This window comes from Homalodisca vitripennis, unplaced genomic scaffold, assembly GCF_021130785.1.
Source record: "Homalodisca vitripennis isolate AUS2020 unplaced genomic scaffold, UT_GWSS_2.1 ScUCBcl_307;HRSCAF=2016, whole genome shotgun sequence".
Classification (NCBI taxonomy): Eukaryota; Metazoa; Arthropoda; class Insecta; order Hemiptera; family Cicadellidae; genus Homalodisca; species Homalodisca vitripennis.
Window position 1 is genome coordinate 45,541 of NW_025776426.1, and position 27,434 is coordinate 72,974.

Consider the following 27,434-nt stretch of genomic DNA (forward strand, 5'->3'; position numbering starts at 1 on the left):
ACGAAAATCTTAGACATATGTCATATATAGTAACTCCTGAACACGATAGTGTGGGGCACTAATTCACCATCAACCAGCAATCTGAATGCCAACGATGACACCACACCATCAATTACAAATTATTCACTGAGAAATTAAAATTCTTGGAAGATCAAACAACAACTTTGGATTGAAATGAAGAATACTTGTTTGATAGTAGCTAATTGATCTTAATCCAGGAATAAAAGCTGAGTGTGGGTAAGATTATACAATACACTGCAAGAATGTATTTCGGCCTCAATCCATTATATATACATCTTGACAATTTAGTTAGAAATAAATGTAGAAAAGGTAGGATCTTTTCACATATAGTTGGCTCATCCCTTTGTTTAGAGCGACTGTAATGGAGTTTTCAGTTTGGCATTGAGCATCATTGTACCATCAGTCTTTAACTTCAACAATCATTTATGGTTCTTTAGACAATAAACTTGTCTGGGTAATAAGTTAGACAGTAAGTTTTCCCATTATGTATTTCAAAACGTTCACTAATAACTACATTTTATGTGTAAACAATAGGTTTGCACAGTTAGTTTGGTACAAGTTCATAACATCTATTCTTTAGTCTTAAATTGCATTATATACATAAATCAACAAAAATTTTAAAAATTGAGCAGTTTTTTTATATTATATAATTAAAATTTTGTTCTTGACATTCAGGAATTTAAAAAATTACTATGTTATCATAAATCTTAAATAAGTCAATTAACATCAATTATCACAATACAATACTAATAATACAAGTAGATGGTACACAAACAAGGTAACATGGTGACATCTTTAATTGCACATAATATAATATTTATAATAAAAGCCATTAATTACTAAACATAAATATGTAATACATGTTTGATTTGATTTGTTATTTTTGGTTTTTAGAATGAATTCAAGGATAAAACATATACGGCTAAGTGCACATTATTATTATTGTTATTATTATTATTACTTGTAGCTACATGAAGGTAGCTTCTAAATACTGCTACTGGTGATTTTAGAGAGATACAAAATGAAAATGCACCCTTAAATAACGCTATATATATATATATATATATAGCTAGATCGGTGCTTTTGCCGTAATTCTGGTCAACACTGGTCTGTCTAGACCGAGAGTAATTAACAAAAAAGTAGCACCCTAACTCTTAAACCTGCCGTTCTCATCCCTGTACGATATCCTTGTTCCGTTCTCATCGGTGAAAGCAATGTTTGAACCGTTCTCTTCCCTGTAGGAGATCTTGGAGATTCCACAAGTCAGGTTAAGTTGGCTATCCACTGTCTGAGCGATGTTCCGCTGAGTCAAACCTGATTTTCCTGAACCTGTGGATAAACATGATTAAGTGATGTTAGAACTATTCTCTTCCCTGTAGGAGATCTTGGAGATTCCACAAGTCAGGTTAAGTTGGCTATCCACTGTCTGAGCGATGTTCCACTGAGTCAAACCTGACTTTCCTGAACCTGTGGATAAACATGATTAAGTGATGTTAGAACTATTCTCTTCCCTGTAGGAGATCTTGGAGATTCCACAAGTCAGGTTAAGTTGGCTATCCACTGTCTGAGCGATGTTCCGCTGAGTCAAACCTGATTTTCCTGAACCTGTGGATAAACATGATTAAGTGATGTTAGAACTATTCTCTTCCCTGTAGGAGATCTTGGAGATTCCACAAGTCAGGTTAAGTTGGCTATCCACTGTCTGAGCGATGTTCCGCTGAGTCAAACCTGACTTTCCTGAACCTGTGGATAAACATGATTAAGTGATGTTATAACTATTCTCTTCCCTGTAGGAGATCTTGGAGATTCCACAAGTCAGGTTAAGTTGGGTATCCACTGTCTGAGCGATGTTCCGCTGAGTCAAACCTGACTTTCCTAAACCTGTGGATAAACATGATTAAGTGCACATTGTTGGGAACGGAAAACTTTAGAAAAATGATATAATATTCAAACAAACAGATTTTTTTTCATAAATTCACAAAATTTCATCATTTTTGTGAATGTACAGAACTTTGCAGTTACAATACCATATACAGTTTAAAAAACATGGAATAAAATTCTTTGAAATGAGATCGTATGAGCTGCTAACTAGAACTTTTATTTCAAGTAATATTACACAGATGTTTTGCTGTAATATGAATGTAATAATTAATTGTATTATAGCCTGTTGAAAATTATTATAATAGTATAGTTTAATGCATTAATCTTCTTTGGTAAGAATATTTTTGACTATGTGAACAGTTTAGTAACAATACAAATACAAATTCCATCATCAAACATAAACTTCAAACAAAGAATTTTAATGGACTGCTACTTTTGGAACCAAAAATGATGACTGCTGAGGTTGTGAAAAAAACTAATTTAAATTTGAAAAACAAAATCTATGGGATAGGGCAAAATTCCAGTCCACATTATTAAAAAGTCTGTTATTCACATATCTCATTATATATAAATCTTTTCTGGATGGTGTTTTTCCTTATTAATTAAAATATTCTGAAATTAAACATTAAGACATATGGAAATAATGCAATCCCAAAAGATTAGTGAGGGGTATCAGTACCGCCTGTCTTACCTAAAATTTTTGAAAAGTTAATGAATAATCAAATGTTTTTGTTAAACCTTAGGCACAAAACAGTTCGGATTTAAATTTAAGAGTAACACAATTTCGGCAGTCTCTGAATTTGTAACGGAAGCCTTGGGTAGGTCACAGAAGACTGATGAACTTTTCTGTGACATATCCAGGGCTTTTGATTGTGTTGTGCATGATATTTTACTGAACAAGCTGAAATTTTATAATTTTTCAAATATTGTCTTGGAATGAATTGAATCATATCTCAAATGTTGTAAACAAAGAACTACTGCAATAAAAAAAGGGATTAAAATTCTTCCCAATCTCTGAGTGGGAAGAAGATAAGATCGGTGTTCCCCAAGATTCAATTCTGTGCCCACTTTCATTTTTTATATATATTAATGACCTGTCATCAAACTTACCACACAATGTCATTTTATTTGTTAAATTATGTTAATATTTTAAATTTTGAAAATGTTATTTAATTGTTAAAACTGTATTTAGTTTTTAAATGTAGGTTAATATAATTTGACAATAGCACCATTTTTGTATCGGATATTTATCACTCTGGAATTTCGGCCCTGTGTTTTAAAACACTTTTCTCTTATTGTAAAACAATTTTTTAAGATTCATCCATAATAATTAAAGTATAAAACTCACCTCCTGATTGCTTTTTGAAGAGCATTTTTTGCATTCTCTGAAGAGGCGATTCGAATACCAAGTTGAGAAGTAAAGCAAAAAAGAATGACAGGGCAACCTCACCCAGTAATGACATCGCCTGGAAACAAATTTAATTATGACATGATTCTGTCACAATACTTAAGTCTCAGTTTGTCACATAACAATAGTTCATGTAAAACAGAATACAGACTCAGGAATATAAACAAATATTTTATGGACAGTAGAAATATTTATATTCTGTTTAACATATTTATATTTTGTTATATTCAATGAACAAAAATACAAGTTAACTGCACTAAAACAAGATTTTCCAACTCACTGGCTGTATCATTGTGGTATTTTTCTTCACTAATTCTAAGTATAATAACAAGGTGTCGTTAATAAACCAGACTGAATATGTACACACCATATATGGAAGCTTAGTCATAACATAAACTGTTTATATGTACATGGTCAATAATATGCAGACACAAGACTGACTATGTACACACCATATATATGCAAGCTTAGTCACAACACAAACTATTTATATGCACATGTACAAATATGTAGACACAAGATTTACTGTTTATGTACACACCATATAATATGCAAGCTTAGTTACAACACAAGATATTTATATGCACATGTACAAATATGTAGACACAAGATTTACTGTTTATGTATACACAATATATGCCAGCTTAGTCACAACACAAATTGTTTTTATGTACATGGACAAATATGCAGACACAAGACTGACTGTTTATGTACACACCATATAATATGCAAGCTTAGTCACAACACAAGCTATTTATATGCACATGTACAAAAAATGTAGACACAAGATTTACTGTTTATGTATACACAATATATGCAAGCTTAGTCACAACACAAACTGTTTATATGTACATACATGTACAAATATGCAGACACAAGACTGACTGTTATGTACACAACATATATGCAAGCTTAGTCACAATACAAACTGTTTTTATGCACATGTACAAATATGTAGACACAAGATTTACTGTTTATGTACACACCATATATGCAAGCTTAGTCACAACACAACGTGTTTGTATGTCTGTACATGTACAGAGATGAAGACACAAGACTGACTCTTAAGAGCACACACATATAGCCAGGCTTAGTTAAAGCACAAACTGTTTATATATGCATGTACGAAGATGCAGACACAAGACTGACTGTTATGTACACAACATATATGCAAGCTTAGTCACAACACAAACGTTATTTATATGTACATACATGTACAAAGATACAGACACAAGACTGACTGTTATGTACACAACATATATGCAAGCTTAGTCACAACACAAACGTTTTATATGTACATACATGTACAAAGATACAGACACAAGATTTACTGTTTATGTACACACCATATATGCAAGCTTAGTCACAACACAAACGTTTTATATGTACATACATGTACAAATATGCAGACACAAGATTTACTGTTTATGTACACAACATATATGCAAGCTTAGTCACAACACAAACTATTTATATGTACATACATGTACAAATATGCAGACACAAGATTTACTGTTTATGTACACAACATATATGCAAGCTTTGTCACAACACAAACGTTTTATATGTACATACATGTACAAAGATATGCAGACACAAGATTTACTGTTTATGTACACAACATATATGCAAGCTTACTTAAAACACAAATTATTTACATGTCTGTACATGTACAAATATACAGACACAAGATTTACTGTTTATGTACACAACATATATGCAAGCTTAGTCACAACACAAACGTTTTACATATGTACATACATGTACAAAGATGCAGACACAAGACTGACTGTTATGTACACACACATATATGCAAGCTTAGTCACAACACAAACTGTTTATATGTACATACATGTACAAAGATGCAGACACAAGACTGACTGTTTATGTACACAACATATATGCAAGCTTTGTCACAACACAAACTGTTTATATGCATATGTACAAATAAGCAGACACAAGACTGACTGTTTATAGTCCTAGAATTGTTAAATGGTCTACCTTCATTCAAGCCCTTTAAAAACTCATATTATTTTATAATTACGTTTTTACAATTGTTTTTGTTACTTTACAGATGAGGTATCCAATGCGCTTTTTCTGTGCATTGACATGCATTGGTGCTTGTTCCAGTCACCTCAGATGTATGCTTGAGTTTTTTGTTTAAGTAAAATTGTTCAGTTGTTATCCATGGCTTCTATTAGTTCGTCACATGCTTACTAGATATCAAAATTTATATTTAAATACCAAGTACCAACATAGTAACAGAATTAATCATTTAATTAGACATAGCTTTGGAATCATTATTGATTACTCAATCCACAATAAATGTCATTATGATGTAGGTGTTTAAGGGAACATTATACGTACTGCCATCATGCGACTGTGGTATGGTGCGGCCCGCATCTGGCCTGTGGTGTACAGCATGGGGATGGTGTGGATCAGAAAGGCACAGTAGGTTAGCCTTCCCAGCGGTGCCCAAGCAGGGTGTCTGAACAAGGATCCCCACTTTCCTGCAATACAGACATATTATTATACTAAATAACTAGTCTGTGGTGTATAGCATTAGAATAGATTGAACTTAAGGATACAATAGATTAGGCTGGACGCACACTGGAGGTGCAAACTGTCGAAAGATGTGTAACTTTACTCCTGCAATTTTGTCAGATACCTCGAACATGTGTATTTGAATGGGCCTCCGCACAATAAGGGTTGAAACAGTGGCGGACGCCTAGTTAAAATTTTATTTTAATTTTAAGAAGTCCGCACATGCACATACGACGGCATGTATAACTGAACCTTACTCCCTTTCTTAGAACGCATATTTGTGTTTTTTTGTGCCACGTGTTCCTTTCAAAATGTCAATATCATATGTTATTGATGAATTTGTAATAATTAACAATTGTTTTGAAAACATTTTGTTTGGCGTATGTCTAAAAACTAATATCCCTTCTTTGGTTTATGGGATGGACCCAAAATTTTCTCTCAGAAGACACATAAATCATTTGATTGCTGAAGCTGCAGCAAGCCGAATAGAGTGATTGTTACTTACTTACAATCCTGGTGCTTATAGGCGATTTATGGCACATAATGAGATTGTTGTGTCCTTCACTAATAGAGCTTTTGAAGAGATTGTACATTCCGGCAAAAACTATTAATAATTGCATCTACTGAAATTGCAGCAAGGCGAAAATAATGTTTGTCTCTTTTGAAATAATAATAAAATATTAATTATAGTATGCCTTGATAAACAGTTAGTATATGTGTTAACAACCATAGTCTACAGTTTAACAGAGTAATTAAAAACCTGTGGTATAAAATAGCAGGCTATAACGTTCTAAATAACTATTACTGGATGACTTAAGAGAATCATTGTGTACTAGCTGAATTGATGATAACATAATAAAAATTCCATTTAAGTTACTACAACATCCATAATTTTATAGGAGTATTGTTTTTATCATGATTGAAAGTTTAAAATACACTCCTGTCAAAATTATCGCTCGCCTTATCATTTCTTTCAATACAAGATATAAACAAAAGTATAGCTTTGTTTTGCTATTAGTTGTTTATTTTCGCCTCCAAGTACAACAGATAAGACTTATAAGAGATAAAGAAATTGTCTCTTTGAATCTGTTAATTTATTATTAGTAACTGGAAAATGTTATTCTTATCAAGTTTACCTTTGACCGGCTTATCTGTTCTTTGCTTTCGATTTAATAAGGGAAGGCATTTGGCCATTTCTATCAAACTTTCGTGTAGTGTGGTTGTTTTATTTAATTATGTATCGACATCGTTTCTGACCAAATCGGAAGCGGTAAAAGCGAGAGTTCTAGTCAGTGCCGTACTCAGCCTTGGCGGGCCCCGGTAAAAATTGCCCGAAAAGACCGGTCTGAGTACGGGCCTGGCTCTAGTGGACGCTGGACTTTCTAACAGTGCAATGATTGGGCGGCTCTAGGTGTAAATCGCACCACAGTTAGTAGGGCTGTCTCTCGTTCCCGCAAGACAGGATATGAGCACAGAGGGCGTGGGCAAGGACGTGCTGGAGCAACATATCAAAGTGATGATCAGTTCTTGAGACTTAGTGCTTCAAGGAATCAGACTGTCACAATCTCTCAGTGACAGGGAATGGGCAAGGGATGTTCGCAACATCAATATTTCTTTCCGCTCCAACCAATCGAAGCCGTCTTCTCGAATTTGATTTAAGAAGGAGGAGACTTGCTGCTGCCCAATACTCACCAAAAGTCATGGAAGACTTCGTCTTCTGTTTGCTCAAGAACATTAGACATCGGACATTGCAATAATGGAAGTGTGTACTTTTTACAGATGAGACCAGAGTAAGTCAGTTTGGTCTTGATGGGTGTTAAAGTGTGTGACGACGTGGAGGAGAGAGATTTGCTGAAGCCTGTGTTCCACAAAGAGAGCCTTTTGGAGGTAAGTCGAGTTTTTTGGGTGAATTTTTTAAGGCTTGCTTAGGATTGGTGAGTGTACCAGCTCAGAGGTACATGGTAGACATTTTAGAAGAACATGTGTTGCCATACGCCTTCTTTGTCGGTGGTGACGTTATCCTTATGCACCACAATGCGGGTCCACACAGTGTTCGGACTACCTTCATGATGTTGGAATGGCCACAATGAACTGGCCTCCAAAAGGTCCGGACTTTAGCGTGTATGGGACATGGTGAAAAGGCGTGTTCGCACCAGAGATCCAACAACTAGCAGCATGGCTCAACTGGAAGCCGCCGTAAAAGAATAATGAAACAACCTTCCTTAAGATTGCCTCCAATATCTTGTCAAAGGAATGGAGTCACGTATCCCAGCCCTGACAGCCCTTCAATTGTCAATGCACTGAGGTGCGTTTTAATGTTTTTGAATATTGTGAAAGTTGGTACTTAATTTAAATTTCCTAATCTTTTGTTTTTCCAGTGTAAAAATTTACTAAACATTCTTGTTTTAAATTTTTTTCATATTCGACTCTTAACTTAGCTCTCTTAGCTTTGATTTAACAGTGATTTAACATCAAAACTGTTGAGAATTATGGGATGTGCGATAACTTTGAGTGCTAAACGTAATGAGTTTGATAAATTTCTGAATAGGGTATTCAAAAATAGTCCTTGGTTTAAGAAACTGACCGATGCCTGTGGTAGAATCGACGATAATGTAGATTCCCAGGGTACCAGCCCAGAGTATGCGGTGGACACCAGCGTATAGAACACTCTCCAGGAGACTGTAGGGGCGCTCCTCGATGTAGAAAACGTACGCTACAAATGTTGTTGACAGGTTGACAGCTATTCCCAGTGGGATAATCACAAACAGTGACAGCTGTGAACAGTGCAGACACAGTCAATACTTCAAGTCACCAAGTCAGCAGAAAACAAATCTTTTGTTTCTGAGAATGTTATGACACTCAGAAGAACCGTAAAGAATCTGGTAGCATTTGAAATTTAACATTAGGAAGGTATGTGGTACAATTAAAACTAGATTCCTATTACAACGTAGCACATTATGCAATAGATAAAATTCCCCAACATCCACTAAAATTCCCGAATATATCGGAGTACAACCAATAGTTTACGAGAGTTTATTTTGGACTTATTTCAAAATATTCACACTAAAACTATGTGAAATTTCAAGCTTTTTATATTTTTTATCAAATTAACTACACTATATACAGGGTGAGTTTTTTAAAGTGATCCAATAGCTAACTTTTTAATTACACGACTTAGCACCACACTTTAAATTTGGAACTTGCTCAATTTTAAGTTTCACTCAGGGATACACTTTCAAATTTTTTGAAGATGGCCGCCATTTTCCAATATGGCGGTCAACTTTAAAATGTCTTATGGAACACCCTGTATTTTATGTTGTTTGTAGATTCTACTCAACAAAATAATACATTTTTGCTTTTGAGAGTTTTTCAATATCTCTAATGGTTCAGGAGCTACGTGGACTGGAAGTTTTCATAATTTTTGCCAATATGGCGGCCAACTTTAAAATATTTTATGGAACACCCTGTATTTTATGTTGTTTTTATATTCTACACTACAAAATAAGACATTTTTGCATTTTAGAGTTTTTCTATATCTCTAATAGTTCAGGAGCTACGTGGACTGCAAGTTTTTATCATCAGTCCGAAAAAAATCCGAAAACTTGCAGTCCACGTAGCTCCTGAACCATTAGAGATATTGAAAAAACTCTCAAAGCAAAAATGTATTATTTTCCAATATGGCGGCCATCTTCAAAAAATTTGAAAGTGTATCCCTGAGTGAAACTTAAAATTGAGCAAGTTCCAAATTTAAAGTGTGGTACTAAGTCGTGTAATTAAAAAGTTAGCTATTGGATCACTTTAAAAAACTCACCCTGTATGTATAGATTTTACAATAATGAAGATTGTATAGCTTTATATTGCAATTCTTTCATAATTGGTAATTTATAATACTATTTTAATACTTCTTTTTATTAATTAATATATTGGATATTGATGAGGGAAGTTGCATAGTTGCAAATATGAGAGATTATTAACAAAAGATTATTTATATATTATGGAATAGAGGGTACTAACTCCTGGAAATTTGTAGCCTGTCTTCTCGAGATATTGGCAAACGTAGCTCAAGATAAGCCCCACCATGTAGGGCATGAATCTCACATGGCTGGGCACGTACATCGTGCGGAAGTGTTCATCCTGTGCTGGGTCTTTTTGGAGCCTGCAACATGTTATACACCACATTGAGATGCTGGCAAATGTAGCTCAAGATAAGCCCCACCATGTAGGGCATGAATCTCACATGGCTGGGCACGTACATCGTGCGGAAGTGTTCATCCTGTGCTGGGTCTTTTTGGAGCCTGCAACATGTTATACACCACATTGAGATGCTGACAAATGTAGCTCAAGATAAGCCCCACAATGTAGGGCATGAATCTCACATGGCTGGGCACGTACATCGTGCGGAAGTGTTCATCCTGTGCTGGGTCTTTTTGGAGCCTGCAACATGTTATACACCACATTGAGATGCTGGCAAATGTAGCTCAAGATAAGCCCCACCATGTAGGGCATGAATCTCACATGGCTGGGCACGTACATCGTGCGTAAGTGTTCATCCTGTGCTGGGTCTTTTTGGAGCCTGCAACACATCATACACTACATTGAGTTACTGGCAAACGTAGCTCAAGATAAGCCCCACCATGTAGGGCATGAATCTCACATGGCTGGGCACGTACATCGTGCGGAAGTGTTCATCTTGTGCTGGGTCTTTTTGGAGCCTGCAACATGTTATACACCACATTGAGATGCTGACAAACGTAGCTCAAGATAAGCCCCACCATGTAGGGCATGAATCTCACATGGCTGGGCACGTACATCGTGCGGAAGTGTTCATCCTGTGCTGGGTCTTTTTGGAGCCTGCAACATGTTATACACCACATTGAGATGCTGACAAACGTAGCTCAAGATAAGCCCCACCATGTAGGGCATGAATCTCACATGGCTGGGCACGTACATCGTGCGGAAGTGTTCATCCTGTGCTGGGTCGTTTTGGAGCCTGCAACACATCATACACTACATTGAGTTACTGGCAAACGTAGCTCAAGATAAGCCCCGCCATGTAGGGCATGAATCTCACATGGCTGGGCACGTACATCGTGCGGAAGTGTTCATCCTGTGCTGGGTCTTTTTGGAGCCTGCAACACATCATACACTACATTGAGTTACTGGCAAACGTAGCTCAAGATAAGCCCCACCATGTAGGGCATGAATCTCACATGGCTGGGCACGTACATCGTGCGGACGTGTTCATCCTGTGCTGGGTCTTTTTGGAGCTTGCAACATGTCCACACCACACTGAGATGGTGGCAAATACGTGAAATATGTATAATCAGAGCTCATAGGGAAATGGAAACTATGATGGTCCTGTGCTGGATCTTTTTGGAGCTTGCAACATGTCCACACCACACTGAGATGGTGGCAAATACGTGAAATATGTATAATCAGAGCTCATAGGGAAATGGAAACTATGATGGTCCTGTGCTGGGTCTTTTTGGAGCTTGCAACATGTCCACACCACACTGAGATGGTGGCAAATACGTGAAATATGTATAATCAGAGCTCATAGGGAAATGGAAACTATGATGGTCCTGTGCTGGATCTTTTTGGAGCTTGCAACATGTCCACACCACACTGAGATGGTGGCAAATACGTGAAATATGTATAATCAGAGCTCATAGGGAAATGGAAACTATGATGGTCCTGTGCTGGATCTTTTTGGAGCTTGCAACATGTCCACACCACACTGAGATGGTGGCAAATACGTGAAATATGTATGAGAGGAGCTCATAGAGAAATGGAAACTATTATGGTTGAGAATTGGAGGTAATGTGTTGGCCAACCATGACCTTGTTTCTGCAAGAATTGTCCATTCCTACGAACCGTGGATTGCTCTTTGCTTTGGACTCGGTGACCAGTGAGAATGTTCTGAACTATGAAGGTATTCCTTTTGTTTCAGCCCTTTTTCTATAATATCATAGACATTTTCTTTAATAAGTTCGATTTTTAATACTAATACTATTACAATTGGAAAGAAACCCCAATATAATCTGGACTTCATTCACCTGAGTCCATCTGATATATTCCAGGTTTTAACAACTATTGGAATATTAAAGTTCATTATTTTTTATTACAATGTCAAGGAAACCCGAACAATCTTGGCTCAGTCACACCAGTCCATCTAATAAATTCCAGGCTTTTACCGACTATTTGAATATTAAAGTTGATTTATTTTTACTATAACTGTAGGTAATTCTTTGTCTGCAACCCACTAAAAAAATATTAAATGTCATATATTGTCCAAAATAAATCATTAAAAAAAGAAGAAACCGCTGCGTTCTTCTTCAAAATTAAACTTTTCTAGTGGGTATAACAGCTATAAAAATAACCGTCAATATCCGCCTACTGGTGACAGTTTGGACACACAACCTTTAAGTTGTTTTGGTCCTCAGAACATTTCTAGTTCTCTCCTAAAAGTCTAAAATCTTTGTAACCTATTTACTTCAAACAAGCATTAAAGGAGCTGAACAGTACATTAACTTTACAACTAAAGGGATTTTATTAGCTGCTAAAGCCGATGACAGTAACAATGTTGACCACTTTTTTTAGATTAATGCTTCATTAAAAGGAATGATTAATTTGCCAGTATAGTTAAAACACATGCATTTCGTTTTACAAATAATAAAAAAATATTTAATTCCAGGATTTCTTGTTCTCAGAATTTTTCATTAACCACAATATTCATTGATGTAGACCACACCAATATGTCTTCCACAGAGGAGTGAAGTGATATCATATAACCACCGGTCTTATCATTTAATCATTTTCCCATTGGCCTATATGGTAACAAAATAGCCATTCCAATCTGGATCTTAATTAGGTTATAATTTACCTCTTAAAAATGTCTCAGCCTAAACATCTAATGTTGTCCTCTAAAATTTCTATAAGATTCTTCTCAAAGATTAAGTCACTTAGAACGTAAAGGACATTATTTGTAGTACTCACTCATGGTAGAGTTGCACGACTCCCTTGTACTGATTCACATAAGTGATGTAGGCGGGAATCGCTGCGGCAGCGACGAATGCTGCAGCTATCAGAGTGTTGCCCAGCTTGGGATGGCGGAACTTGATATATATTAGCAGAATGCCGATGATGAAGTAATGCATGTCACATGCCAGGTACCACGTTTGGATCATACACTTGGACAGAACAGTGATTAGTTAAAAATGCAGAACAAAACGCATGTAGTATTTTAGTAGGTAGTGAAAAGAAGTGCCGGCATATTTGAAGACATTCAAAAATATAAAAGAGTTCACTCAACTATTGATTATATCATAATCTTTTAGTGTGAACACAATGCAGTACAATATATTAGTATTAGAAGACCAAGAGTTTTAGAAAGCTATCACAGATTCTAGATTATTCTAGATATTTACTGTACCGTTTCCTCCGTATTGATGTAGTTGTTTAGGAAGAGTACATTCGCCCACCAGTTCTTCTGACATCTCAGTGCTTCTCGCCAGACCAAAGAGTTCCACAGCGGTCCGTGACCCAGGTACGGCAACACTTCTCCATGAAATGCTATCACGAACCCGTACAGTGGTAGAATCCTACAGGAAGTGACACAGTCAATGTTAAAGAGAGTACATTCGCCCACCAGTTCTTCTGACATCTCAGTGCTTCTCGCCAGACCAAAGAGTTCCACAGCCGTCCGTGACCCAGGTACGGCAACAATTCTCCATGAAATGCTATCACGAACCCGTACAGTGGTAGAATCCTACAGGAAATGACACAGTCAATGTTAAAGAGGGTACATTAGCCCACTAGTCCTTCTGACATCTCAGTGCTTAATGCCAGCATAAAGAGTTCTAAAAAGATCCGTGACCCAGGTACGGCAATACTTCACCATGAAATACTGTTAAGAACCTAGATACAATGATGGGAGCCTTCAGGAAGTGATAAGGCAATGTTTTTATTTTTCTTCTTGTAAAGGACGGTCTACTGCCAAGGACTGAAGCTTGAAAGGCTTTTTGTGCACTTGAAAAGTGTACTCTTGAGCCTACCCATTTTCAATTACAGCGGCCCCACAACACGTCGAAAACAACCGATCAGATCCTCTTGGGAAAAATTTACTTAGTTCTTGCTCAGAATGCCAAAGATGAATGCCTTACTATCTCAAGAAAGTCCAAGTATAGGTATTCATCAGTTTACCTCTGTTCATTACGCAATCTGTAGTGGATCATCCATAAAAATGCTGACTCTATAAATATTGTTTCTCAGATGTCCCTTAATCAAATCTACAACCTGAGAAGACAATGATCTATTTAAGGAAAGAAGAACGGACGTTACCCTGCGTACAACCAGCCTCTCATACTTAAATCCCTTTGCAATGTCCACATTCTCACGTCTGAACTCACCTAGAGACGCCTCTCGACGATTTACACAAAGGAATTTCACAAAACGTTTCAGGCCGTGTCATATTAGCCACTGAGCCAGGTTACCCGAGCACTTTTGTTCCCAAAATCCCTTTCATAACCAACAACCCAAAAAACAGTGACTTTACCGAGGAAAGTAACGACTTGATAACAATCTTAGACAAGTTTGGAATTTAGCATGATTCTAATTCTGCCTGGCTATCTGTGAAACTATTGACAGTTTTGCTTTTATTTTACAGATAAGGATTCTCACGAGCGCTCCTTCATCATGGCTGTGACTTCTAACTGAAAAACTGTGAAGTAAGGATCCACAGGAACCAGTAGCTGAAATATTTCTACAGCACCCATGGTCTGGAGCTCTTTACTGTGAAAAGCCATCTTGAACCGTTAAGGCCATGTCACACTGCCGTGGCGTCGCGTCCGTCCATCTGCGGATGGATTTTTAAAATAATCGCTAACCATGTTGTCAAATAGGACAAGTCACACTGACATAACCGACGTGGCGCAACGTTCGTCGCGTCGGCCACCGTCTGCTGCGCTATGCGGCTGGAGCGATCCTTGGCCGACGTCGGCGATGCTACGAAGGCTCGCGCATGCGCATAAAGCACCTCCCCAACCCCCTCACTGGGGCACCGCGCGCTCTTGCCACTGCCTAGTCCTTTTATTTTATATTTTTAATAATTTGTTTAAAAAAACCCTTGCGCGAAGCTCTAAAACAGCCCGACACTCCAGGATGAAATGACCGCCAGTTCTAGGGTTAATGAATACTCTGGTGTCATGTTTATATGCAATCATTTTATTTGTTATTTTTCATATTATGTTTGATCTATAACAAAATTAAATAGGCCTTATTACAAAACTGAAAAACACCAACACAAAAATTACTAAATAATCCTTTCAAGTGCATCTTATATATAAAAACCAATAGTTTTTAAAGAGGTATATCAAAGTATTGAATGCCCTAATTACTAAGTTCATAATAGAAATAGTATTGCATGTAATAATGAAAATATAATTTTGATAATAATAATTAATAATGAATACGCTCCAGAACAATAAATTAATTTTGTACAGCTATAACAAACTATTAATTCCACTATCAGTGTATAACTAAACAAATTCAAAGTAGTTGAAATGCATAAGCAACTCCTAGAAAGACGTGGCGTTGGCCGCGGACGCGGGTCTGGTAGTTTGACGGGATTCGAGACCGTCGCGGCATACGCGGACGTTCATACTATGGATGGACGGACGCGACGCCACGGCAGTGTGACATGGCCTTTAAGGCCATGTCACACTGCCGTGGCGTCGCGTCCGTCCATCTGCGGATGGATTTTTAAAATAATCGCTAACCATGTTGTCAAATAGGACAAGTCACACTGACATAACCGACGTGGCGCAACGTTCGTCGCGTCGGCCACCGTCTGCTGCGCTATGCGGCTGGAGCGATCCTTGGCCGACGTCGGCGATGCTACGAAGGCTCGCGCATGCGCATAAAGCACCTCCCCAACCCCCTCACTGGGGCACCGCGCGCTCTTGCCACTGCCTAGTCCTTTTATTTTATATTTTTAATAATTTGTTTAAAAAACCCTTGCGCGAAGCTCTAAAACAGCCCGACACTCCAGGATGAAATGACCGCCAGTTCTAGGGTTAATGAATACTCTGGTGTCATGTTTATATGCAATCATTTTATTTGTTATTTTTCATATTATGTTTGATCTATAACAAAATTAAATAGGCCTTATTACAAAAACTGAAAACACCAACACAAAAATTACTAAATAATCCTTTCAAGTGCATCTTATATATAAAAACCAATAGTTTTAAAGAGGTATATCAAAGTATTGAATGCCCTAATTACTAAGTTCATAATAGAAATAGTATTGCATGTAATAATGAAAATATAATTTTGATAATAATAATTAATAATGAATACGCTCCAGAACAATAAATTAATTTTGTACAGCTATAACAAACTATTAATTCCACTATCAGTGTATAACTAAACAAATTCAAAGTAGTTGAAATGCATAAGCAAACTCCTAGAAAGACGTGGCGTTGGCCGCGGACGCGGGTCTGGTAGTTTGACGGGATTCGAGACCGTCGCGGCATACGCGGACGTTCATACTATGGATGGACGGACGCGACGCCACGGCAGTGTGACATGGCCTTCAGTGGTGTACTACCTAATTACAAGAGTTTAGAAATATTTGCGGTAGTCCTGAATTGTTCTGACTTGTTAATTTCTCACGCCAGCCAGAATATTCCACATCAACTCATTCACTGTGAAATGCTATCGCAAATTATTTTTGGCAGGATCTCAAAATGTAATAGTTGAGGAAGAATACATTAGCCCCACAATTCTGTTAATATGCCAATGTCTCACGCAAGACAGAAAGAACTTTCAACAGGTTGGCTTGAAGGTAGTTATAGCATACCAGATAACCAGCGTCTTTTTCTTCATACCCATTCTATGATCTTAAATCTCCAGTAATGCCACAAATATGTGATTTCTTCATTTGTCATTGCATGTCAATTGAATTATGTTAACCTCCATTTCTACAAGAACTTTAAAAAGTGCACCGAAGTTTATTGATTCCCAAACTTGCTGGATATGGAGTGTGTTGCTCGCTATTGAGATGGCTGGACAATTACCTTTCAGACTGTGTCCAGTACATAAAATGTGATGGATATGTATCACCTCCCAGAGTATAATCTGATGTCCTTCAGCACTCACATCTTCGTCTATTGATAATAATAAATTTTAATAACGACTCTGCACAACGTCTCACCATTACGAGTCTGCAAGAGTTGGTGAAGATTACATGACTTTCTTAATTCTGCTAATATGTCAGAGTAATTTCTGCAGCCCTTCTCTGTAAATAGGTATCATGAATCAAATTTTGGAATGGTCGTAGGGGAAGTAACACTTTTAGGATTGGGTACAGTGATAGACCAAACGTTTGAGCTATTATTGAACCAAAAAATGATCACAAATGTATTTGCCTGTAAATAATAAGCAAATATAAAGAACTACAAAGAGGTAATTTACGTAACCAAACCGCAATAAACCAAGACAAATCTTACCTCAACAGTTTCCCAATGATGAGCGTGAATAGGTTGACGCTATTCTTCTTTTCAAGTTCTTTGACCAAGAAATGGCAGGTGAGGAAACCACTGAAGAGGAAGAACGTATCCACAATGTACCCTCCTCCATTGAGGAAGAGCATCGATGGTATTTGCTTCGAGAACTGCAGCAATACACATCAATCTATTTAAGTAAGCTCAGTAGTTTTTATTTATCTATTTTTAAGTAAAAATTTATTCCTTTAAGTAATTTGGATTAGAGAACACTAATAATCACAACAATAAATTTACCATTAGTCCAAATTGCTGGATGTTCCTAAATCTTCATAATGTACAGTGTCTAACAACTGCATCACTGTCAACACCAGGATTATATATGGTTCATGAAGACCGTGGTCGTGGTGGTAAATAGACTGTGTATGAGCCAAATGTGGGCAGGGTGAAGCTCTGTACACACTATGGGGTCTGTAAAAAGCTACCGGGATTATTACACGAGTGAGAAATGATGCCCGACTGTCTGGAGACCAGGGAGAGCGTGTGGACCGGAAATATAGAAAAAAGAAATCAATATCGTCCAGTTTCCAATGGCCTTGGAACGTTTTCAATCTTACGTACAGAAAGGTTCAACTACGAAGCAAGGAAGCTGGAGGTAAAGAAAGAGGGTACCGTCGTACAAAAAGAACTTTGCTTTCTCCAGGGTGAAGTTCTGTACACACTATGGGGCCTGGAAACAGCTAGTGGGATTATTGCAGCAGTGGAATATGGTGCCCGACTATCTGGAGACCAAGGAGAGTGTGTGGACCGGAAATGTAGAAAAAGAAATCAATATCATCCAGTTTTCCAATGACCTTGGAACGTTTTCAAAATTACGTTCGGAAAGGTTCAACTACGTAGCGAGGGATCTGGAGGTGGAGAAATTAAAAAAACCGAAGGTCGGTACCGTCGTAAAAAATGAACATTGCCTCTAATATCCTGCCAAAGTTATCTCCCTTACAAAACATAATATATACTACGCAGGCTATTCTTCTTCACCCCATGGGGGTCGTTTTTTTTGTGTAAGGTTGTTGGGTAAACTTAACGCTTGTGAATATAATTCCATTAATCTGAAATTCCTCAGTGAATTGAACCCTTGATAGACTTAAGCTCTTTCACTCACAAAACAAATGTAAACAAAATGATGTAAAATATTGAAAAACTGTAGCGGATTATTTTGATGGCATTTTTAATGTTGTGGCAGTTTGTTATCCTATGTAAAGCGACTTAATAATGCATTACCCAATATTTGATAATACCTCTTCAACGAATGATATGTTTTGGACAGGTTTGCCGAATCGGTACATCTCTTTGTGGCCGAGGATGACGCACATCATGCTGAGGAACTTGAAACAGTGCAGTAGCTTGAAATCCGCTTCTGGGTTGGATTTCACCAACTTCTTAATGTTAGCGTACGACGAAAACACCTTTATGAACTTTCCTACAAACAATCAAATAAATTGTCAATTAAAAAGCTATATGAGTTTCTTGTATAATGGATATTGCAAATTATAAGTTAAGGGAGGCTTGTTTCCAATGATAATTGGTAATTCTGATACTTACGCAAAGATTTGTTGACCTCCGTCTGATCATTGGTAGCATAGTCCAGCACAGTGCCAGCCAAACACAGGAGCGCCATACCATACAAGATACCCCTGCAACACAACAATGGTGACTAAGAAGTTTGGTAATGCTCTTAGCTTGCCATCAGCATGATCTTATATGTACATACACATAAAAAATGTATGTGTTATTTTATCAGTTATCTAAATCTTTGAGAGCTGATGTTCAACTGGTCTAAGACATCGGTCTAATCTAGAGATGGCGTAAGTTGATAATCTGTGACCATCTTTATCAACACCTTCATGCTCTATTGTTAGACTATCTTCGTTATTCTGTTTGATATTTTTCTCGCACAGACCAGTGTGTACGAGGGCGGGCAGGAAAGACAACAGGGAATCGGCTTCTCCTTTTAAAGAACATCATAGAATCTCGGAGAAGTCAAAAGAGAGAATGTTGAAGGAAGAAAAGAAAAGAAGACAATTTGTAATATATACGTAATTCGGTAGCGGGAAAGGAGAAAGTTAATTATTGAAAGCATTATGAGCGAAGATAACAGGAGACCTTTACATAATAATAAGGAAAATTGAAATTGTAATAAAATCCAGAAATAAATTGTATACCGTAGACACTTCCTATACAGGGTCTAACAAAACTCTCTATACAAATTTTAGGATATCTTTCCATGAACCAAGTGGAGTTATAGACTAAATGTAACCGATGGTCTATCTCTTTTCGTTCAAGGTCTGTCTGTCATTGTTTTTTTTTTTTTTTAGTTTTCATTTGTTATTTAAAAACCGGTAAAGATACCGTTGTAATGATGTTGTAAACATGTCAACAATGAAAGTTTTGCCGTGGTTTACAACAACGCACATCTACATTATTTCTTGGCCAACTTTTGTTTTATGTGTCAAAATGTTTGTAATTAAATTTAGTAAATTTTATTATTCTTTACAAATGTTAATAATGTTCACAGCATTAAGCTTTAAAACTCCAACCGTCCGCCATCTTTAAACGTGACAAGATAATAAAATAGTATTTTTCTCTTGATTGGAGACTGCTAATTAATAGTAAAAACTAGATACAGAAAGACGGTATGGATATGACAAAAATTAATGTAAATTTGAGATTCTTATGTACCAGCCTTGCAGTTTCTAGAAGATTTAGAGTAAGGATAAGACACTATAAGGGAAGTGTGAGAAATAGGAGCCACTGTAAGAAAGAATCTGAGGACTTAGCTAAGATGGTTGTGAGGAGGACGAGGAAACATAGGTTAATAGTAAAGAAGTATAAGAGTGGAATGGAAGGACGGAAACCAGTGGAAGATCTACAACAAGGGAATGATGCTGATGGAAGAGAAAATAATGTGTAGAAATTAGAAAGGTTTAATGCCAAGCAGTCTCAGTGATATTGCAACCTATGGAATTGACAATGAATTTGTGAATAGTTTTATTTAAATGTCTCACGGTATGCTTACATGACAACATAGTAGCCAGTAGAAAATTCAGGAGCCTCCCAAACAGAGTAGCAGTCGTCGGAGTGAATGGTGACATCAGCGCGAATACTCTCGTCCTGTAGAGGTCCTGCTAGACTGGCGGCCAGAGAGTCCTGGATGTCTGCTGCAGAACAGGAGCTGGGAACACAGACGGCCCAGCGCAACAGATCTCTGCGGATCACTCTAGGGTCATTGGTTACCTGTACAGAAGTTATCGTGTACGATAGAGTATGATAGAATAACTTTATTGATCTCAAGAACATATACTGTTCATACATCAGATCTTGTCAATGATACTGAAGGTAAAAACAATGACACTAAAGATAAAACAACTATATTAAAGATAAAAACAACGATAATAAGGATAAAAATAACGATAATAAAGATTAAAAAACTACTGAAGATAAAAACAAAGATACTGAAGATGAAAACGACGGTGCATTTCATAGCTTGCAAAGCAAGTAAAAAATCGCAATCAAACAACAATATTTATGCGTAACATAATAATTCTATTCTCTTATATTCTAAGCATTTTATGAAAGTAAAAATACACATTAAATAATGACATTGTCATCACAGCTAAGATAGAATAGCATTTGATCGATTTTGACTTATTATGTGAAGTGGAGGGGGAAGTCACGTAAAAGTAAAGTAGAGATGACTTATTTTACCTCTCTAACACTTAACCTGGAGGACCAACGGCTTAGAGGTGACTTCCGAATCACCACTAATGGCTGGGCAGGCGGACTGCTTGCAAGGATAGGATCGCTCAGCGGTCACCCATCCAAGCAGTAGCCTCGCTCGACGTTGCTTGATCTGGTTATCTTGCGATAACCGTTGTCCCCGCTACACTGCGCCATTGGAGCAGGTTTTGTTAATTTACCAGTAACTGTTCGTTTTAACGCGCAAATCGCCAGACTGCACCCACGGCGGCATTGCCTCGTAGCCTGGAGTATAAATCCTTCTGAGAAGGAATCATAATTAAGGCTCGTGGTTACAACGAATGACAACAAACTGACACCGTACTGAACTGCTCTTGCTCGGAAAACTCAATCATTACTGTGACAACTGATCACGTACAGACTACGAGACTACGATAACAGATACTTTGTAGTTTAGCTTCAGTTCAGATTCCAGACTTTTATTACGATTTCTTCAGATGAACATAGCTCCAGATTCCAGAATTCGAGTCTGTGGCATCGTAGATTCTAGATTCGTAGATGTAATGTTGGACTCAGTATTAATTGTTTGAACTTAGCAATTAATATTTATATACTGCTAAACACAACTACTGACAAATGTATATTCTGACAACTGGTTAGTGTATTTTCCTTAGTATAACAGTACGTTTTATACCAAGAGTTTTTAATCAAAGGAATAAATATCATCATTTATTTTACTTAAGCAGCTCCATAAAGAGGCTAATTCCGAATCTGTTGGACCCCTCAGTCAAGAATAAACGTTACGATGGTAAATAAAAAAAAACTTTTTCATTCTAAAATTCAATTCTAAAGTTACGAGTTCATACTCAAAAATAATACTCTTGTTCCTATCTTGTACATAAATTAAGTACCATTAATTATTAATAATTACAATTAAGGACCAAAAGTTTCCGATTCAGGTTATGAATGTTTAAAGCATCAAATTGGTTTGAAACGCGCCAAAAACTTTTTTTTATATTCTCGACATAAAAAAATATAAGTTACTGTTAGTGAACAGTTTTTTTTACATGTTTAGACGCAGATATAAACAAGCTAAATTTTAATCTTAAGTTATTGATGATACACACCTTGAGCCTGTCCCAGACAGAGGCGTGAGGCGGGAGCGGCTTGTAGAGGGGGGCGGGGGGGCTATAGTGCTGGGGGCGGACTTGAGGATCGGGCCCGTACCTGATCGTGGCCAGACAGTACTTGCCCGTGATCTTGTCCACAGGGTTGTCGATCGCAATGCACTCATCGAAGTGTCCGAACTGGTAAATGTCGCCGGAGATGAACCCATTGGGCGACAACGCCGACGCGTCAAACACTGCAACAGCAGAGTTCGTCTCAAACTATGACTAAAAATCTTACTCTCTAATGAAAAAAACATATTGTCAAACTCATCAGAATTACCTTGTTTAAAAGCTTAGCCTACAGTAGGGAGCACCAGAGAGTGATTTTAATGTAATTATAATCCTGCATTTGATTGGTTTGAAAATCTGTTCTGTTTGTCAGAATTATTGATATGAAGCATGTTTGTTTTGGATGCTGCTCATATGCACGAATTGTTTCAAAATTCCGTAAATATAAAAATTCAGCACCATCAAAAATTTATCATGTAATTTATTTCCAAAAACTAGATACAATGTAACAATTTGGTTATATAATTTATTATTGAACTACCATAACATTGTTTGCCAGGGGTGGTCCCACATATTATTTCTTTATTATAAACTTTTATATTTGGTTTTATTTACAAGATAATTGTACAAACAATTTGTGTTTGTATGCAGATATCCATTTTCTACAAGTATTTCTGAATAAATACATATATAATATTCCATGTTATATTAATTAATACCTTTTTTAACGCTGAAAAAGAAATCTGCAGAGCATCAAAAATCACCCCATGCTAAAAACTCCACTACTCAATCTCATCAAGCAGTTATTTCTTTTCTCTGTGGAATTTGTCTTCTATTGTACAACATACACGTTTGTTTTAAAGCCAACCATTTGCCGTTATCTAAATAATTTGATATTACCATTCATTATTATTTATATGAGGATTGTTCTTTGATTAATACTATCTGATTCGAAACTTAAAAGAATTGTTCAGCGTGTTTGTGCTGAGGGGAATTCTAACGACAAAAGCCATTTAAATTTGATCGGTGTAGCATCTAAATTGTAGTGGGTTGACCCTGATCAAGTTGCTACAGCAAAGGCAGTAACGCCTTCCATTTCGTAACGCACAATCCGCACATCCGTGAGGAGATTTTGAAGAAAAGAAAAAGAAGGGCTCTCAAACTAAACACGCAAAAAAAGGATTCCATTATACAAGCTAAAAAGTCCTCAAAGAGTAAGGTCTATAAATAGAACTTATACTCGAAAAGCAGTCTATCGTTTAAAAAGAAGAAGTAAACCAATTAATATATTTTTAAAAACAAGTTAGTTCAAAAATTTGCATTCGTCACATTTTAAATATATACAAACCCTTACGGCATTTTTTGTTTGGTATTTATTTCAGGTGAAATCAATCAAGTGTTCTAAAAAGCGATGATGAGTGGTAATATACACCGACCATGACCTTGACCACCGTGACAAGTTGATATAAGAGTGTCCCTGGTCCTAATTAATCTTCCGTCAGTGATACCAACATAATGACCGCGATTAAGGTCAGAATGTTCACTCTCTGACAGTCACGTGTAATAGATACTTTGAAAATTAACCCCTTGTCAGGTATGGATAACAGTGGCCAATAAGTGCGCCTCTTGACAGTCGTAGACAAGGTGGTCAGTAAGTGCACCCCTTGACAGTCGTGGACAAGGTGGTCAATAAGTGCGCCTCTTGACAGTCGTAGACAAGGTGGTCAGTAAGTGCACCCCTTGACAGTCGTGGACAAGGTGGTCAATAAGTGCGCCCCTTGACAGTCGTGGACAAGGTGGTCAGTAAGTGCACCCCTTGAGAGTCGTGGACAAGGTGGTCAGTAAGTGCGTCCCTTGACAATCGTGGACAAGGTGGTCAGTAAGTGCGTCCCTTGACAGTCGTGGACAAGGTGATCAGTAAATGCGTCCCTTGACAATCATGGAAAAGGTGGTCAGTAAGTGCGCCCCTTGACAGTCATGGACAAGGTGGTCAGTAAGTGCGTCCCTTGACAGTCGTGGACAAGGTGATCAGTAAATGCGTCCCTTGACAATCATGGAAAAGGTGGTCAGTAAGTGCGCCCCTTGACAGTCGTGGACAAGGTGGTCAGTAATTGCGCCCCTTGACAGTCGTGAACTAGGTGGTCAGTAAGTGCGCCTCTTGACAGTCATGGGAAAGGTGGTCAGTAAGTGCGCCCCTTGACAGTCATGGAACAAGGTGGTCAGTAAGTCTATTCTTCGTCAGTCGTAGACAAAGTGGTTAAACGTTCAACCATTGCTTGACATCTAAAAACTACAGAAAGAATTTTAAGTTTTGAGAAGCTTTTATTTTTTTAAATATTAATATTTGCTAGTTTAATATTTTTAAGATTTTGTGAGGAGTTCTCCATAATTTTTAAAATGTCCACTAGCATTCTCTACCCCACTGTGTGGTTCACTGTTGTAAAGGGAACAAATGAATGATTACAAATTTTATTTTCAAGGCAAAGTCAGAGCTACTTAGTACTTTCTTATACTTGGCCTTAATAGTTCTGATAGCAATGGCGTTGACAGAAAATCTGTATTAAGATTACCACGTCGAGGGTGAAGTAGACCAACAAATGATTATGCCTATTGAGGAAAAAGAATCGATGTCATATTTTTAACATTCGAAAATTGTACAATATCTGTATAAATTGCTCAGGCTAGAACATGTATTAGATCTTTGGAAAACTAAATGTGAACTAAACGTCTTCTTGTGATTGTTATATATCTTTTATTATCGTAATACTGATAGCAACGCTGAACATTTCTCATCAATTAACTTTGTTTTGTAAACAGGACATCTTCTTGTGATTTGTAAATATATTTTTTTATCGTAATATCGTAAATGAACATTTCTCATTTATTGACCTTGTTTGTAAACGGAACCTCTTCCTGTGCTTGTCTTATATATTTTTTAACTTTTTATCGTAATACTGCGAGCAGCGCTGAACATTACTCATCTAATATCCTTGTATTGTAAACGGAACCTCTTCCTGTCCTTGTTTTATATATTTTTTTAACTTTTTATCGCAATACTGCGAGCAGCGCTGAACATTTCTCATCTATTATCCGTGTTTTGTAAACGGAACCTCTTCCTGTGTTTGTTTTATATATTTTTTTAACTTTTTATCGTAATACTGCGAGCAGCGCTGAACATTACTCATCTAATATCCTTGTATTGTAAACGGAACCTCTTCCTGTGCTTGTCTTATATATTTTTTTAACTTTTTATCGTAATACTGCGAGCAACGCTGAACATTTCTCATCTAATATCCTTGTATTGTAAACGGAACCTCTTCCTGTGCTTGTCTTATATATATTTTTTTAACTGTTTATCCTAATACTGCGAGCAGCGCTGAACATTTCTCATCTAATATCCTTGTATTGTAAACGGAACCTCTTCCTGTGCTTGTTTAATACATTGTTTAAACTGTTTTATCGTAATACTGCGAGCAACGCTGAACATTTCTCGTTTATTATCCTTGTTTTATAAACGGAACCTCTTCCTGTGCTTGTTTTATATATTTTTTAAACTTTTTATCGTAATACTGCGAGCAGCGCTGAACATTTCTCATCTAATATCCTTGTATTGTAAACGGAACCTCTTCCTGTGCTTGTTTAATACATTGTTTAAACTGTTTTATCGTAATACTGCGAGCAACGCTGAACATTTCTCGTTTATTATCCTTGTTTTATAAACGGAACCTCTTCCTGTGCTTGTTTTATATATTTTTTAAACTTTTTATCGTAATACTGCGAGCAGCGCTGAACATTTCTCATCTAATATCCTTGTATTGTAAACGGAACCTCTTCCTGTGCTTGTTTAATACATTGTTTTAAACTGTTTTATCGTAATACTGCGAGCAACGCTGAACATTTCTCATTTATTATCCTTGTTTTATAAACGGAACCTCTTCCTGTGCTTGTTTTATATATTTTTTAAACTTTTTATCGTAATACTGCGAGCAGCGCTGAACATTACTCATCTAATATCCTTGTATTGTAAACGGAACCTCTTCCTGTGCTTGTTTTATATATTTTTTTAAACTTTTTATCGCAATACTGCGAGCAGCGCTGAACATTTCTCATGTATTAACATTGTTTTGTAAACAGGATATCTTCATAAAATTCAAAAGGAACTTCCCTACACTTTTTTACGAGGAGCGCCGAGGACACTGATGCATTGTGCAGAACTCTTGGTCGTGGGAGAACACATGTCTGGTGCACTTTAATTATTGAATTAATGAATAATACTATAGATCTGATGTCATATTTTATATATTTAAGCGTGTATAATCATTGTAATCACGATAAAATCTGAATTAATATGAATATTTAGGTTTATAATTAATGAATTGTTATAATGGTACAGTGAAACATGTAGTAATATAAAATAAGCCATTTCTAAGATGTGGTAATTAAAAATTTGTTTTTTGTGACAAGGTCTAATGTAGATTCTTAGTTTTAATATGTAGGGTTAAGCTTTCCATCAGGAGTAAAGGAGCTACAATATAAAACACTTTTATAAGACTGAAAAATTAGATGAGAAAAGGTTTCGATAAATATATACGATTGGGATGCACTCTTTATATTCATCGTAATACTATTACAAATGCGAGTGCCTTTGTTTGTTTGTTTGCTTGGCTTTCACGCTTAACCTATTCAACGGACTTTACTGAAATTTTACATGGACATGGAAAGAGCCTGTCAAAAATGTGATAAAGTGCTCTGTATAAACATTGTTTTGTGACAGTTAAACCATATGTTTAGTTAATATAACCGCTGTTTCAGTTAGTTTACATTTATAGTGTGTAAATTCTCTAAGGAGTAACTATTCGTTTTTCCGCCGTTTTTATATTTCAGTAATTAGGTAAGTACTCACCCACCTTAGAAAATGTCCTAAACATAAGATGGTCAGAATTTGACTTCAAAGACTCCCTTTGAACCAGTAAGCAAAAACTAGGCAAGATGAAGGTTCGCTGGACTGTGCTTTTGATCAGAATCAGAAATAATTTATTTCGTTAATAACATAAAGTTACATGAAATAAGTCATAGATAAAATAGTAGATAAATATAATAATAACAATTAAATGAAATCAACAATCAAATAGTCAACATAGG

General features: G+C 36.7%; 1 protein-coding gene across 1 annotated transcript in view; it reads right to left on the minus strand.

The window, feature by feature from the left end:
• Positions 1–1,634: 1,634 nt before the first annotated feature.
• The window catches only part of LOC124370559, a 35,730-nt gene continuing 9,930 nt past the window's right edge, over positions 1,635–27,434 (minus strand). The window contains 18 exon segments of the mRNA XM_046828845.1: positions 1,635–1,764; positions 3,251–3,368; positions 5,678–5,820; positions 8,439–8,628; positions 9,869–10,053; positions 10,185–10,288; positions 10,370–10,427; positions 10,602–10,705; positions 10,787–10,844; positions 11,013–11,122; positions 12,851–13,044; positions 13,287–13,463; positions 13,466–13,622; positions 17,365–17,528; positions 18,657–18,838; positions 18,961–19,052; positions 20,435–20,652; positions 22,242–22,477. Coding sequence (XP_046684801.1) covers positions 1,643–1,764; positions 3,251–3,368; positions 5,678–5,820; positions 8,439–8,628; positions 9,869–10,053; positions 10,185–10,288; positions 10,370–10,427; positions 10,602–10,705; positions 10,787–10,844; positions 11,013–11,122; positions 12,851–13,044; positions 13,287–13,463; positions 13,466–13,622; positions 17,365–17,528; positions 18,657–18,838; positions 18,961–19,052; positions 20,435–20,652; positions 22,242–22,477 — 2,612 coding nt within the window. The 3' untranslated portion in view covers positions 1,635–1,642.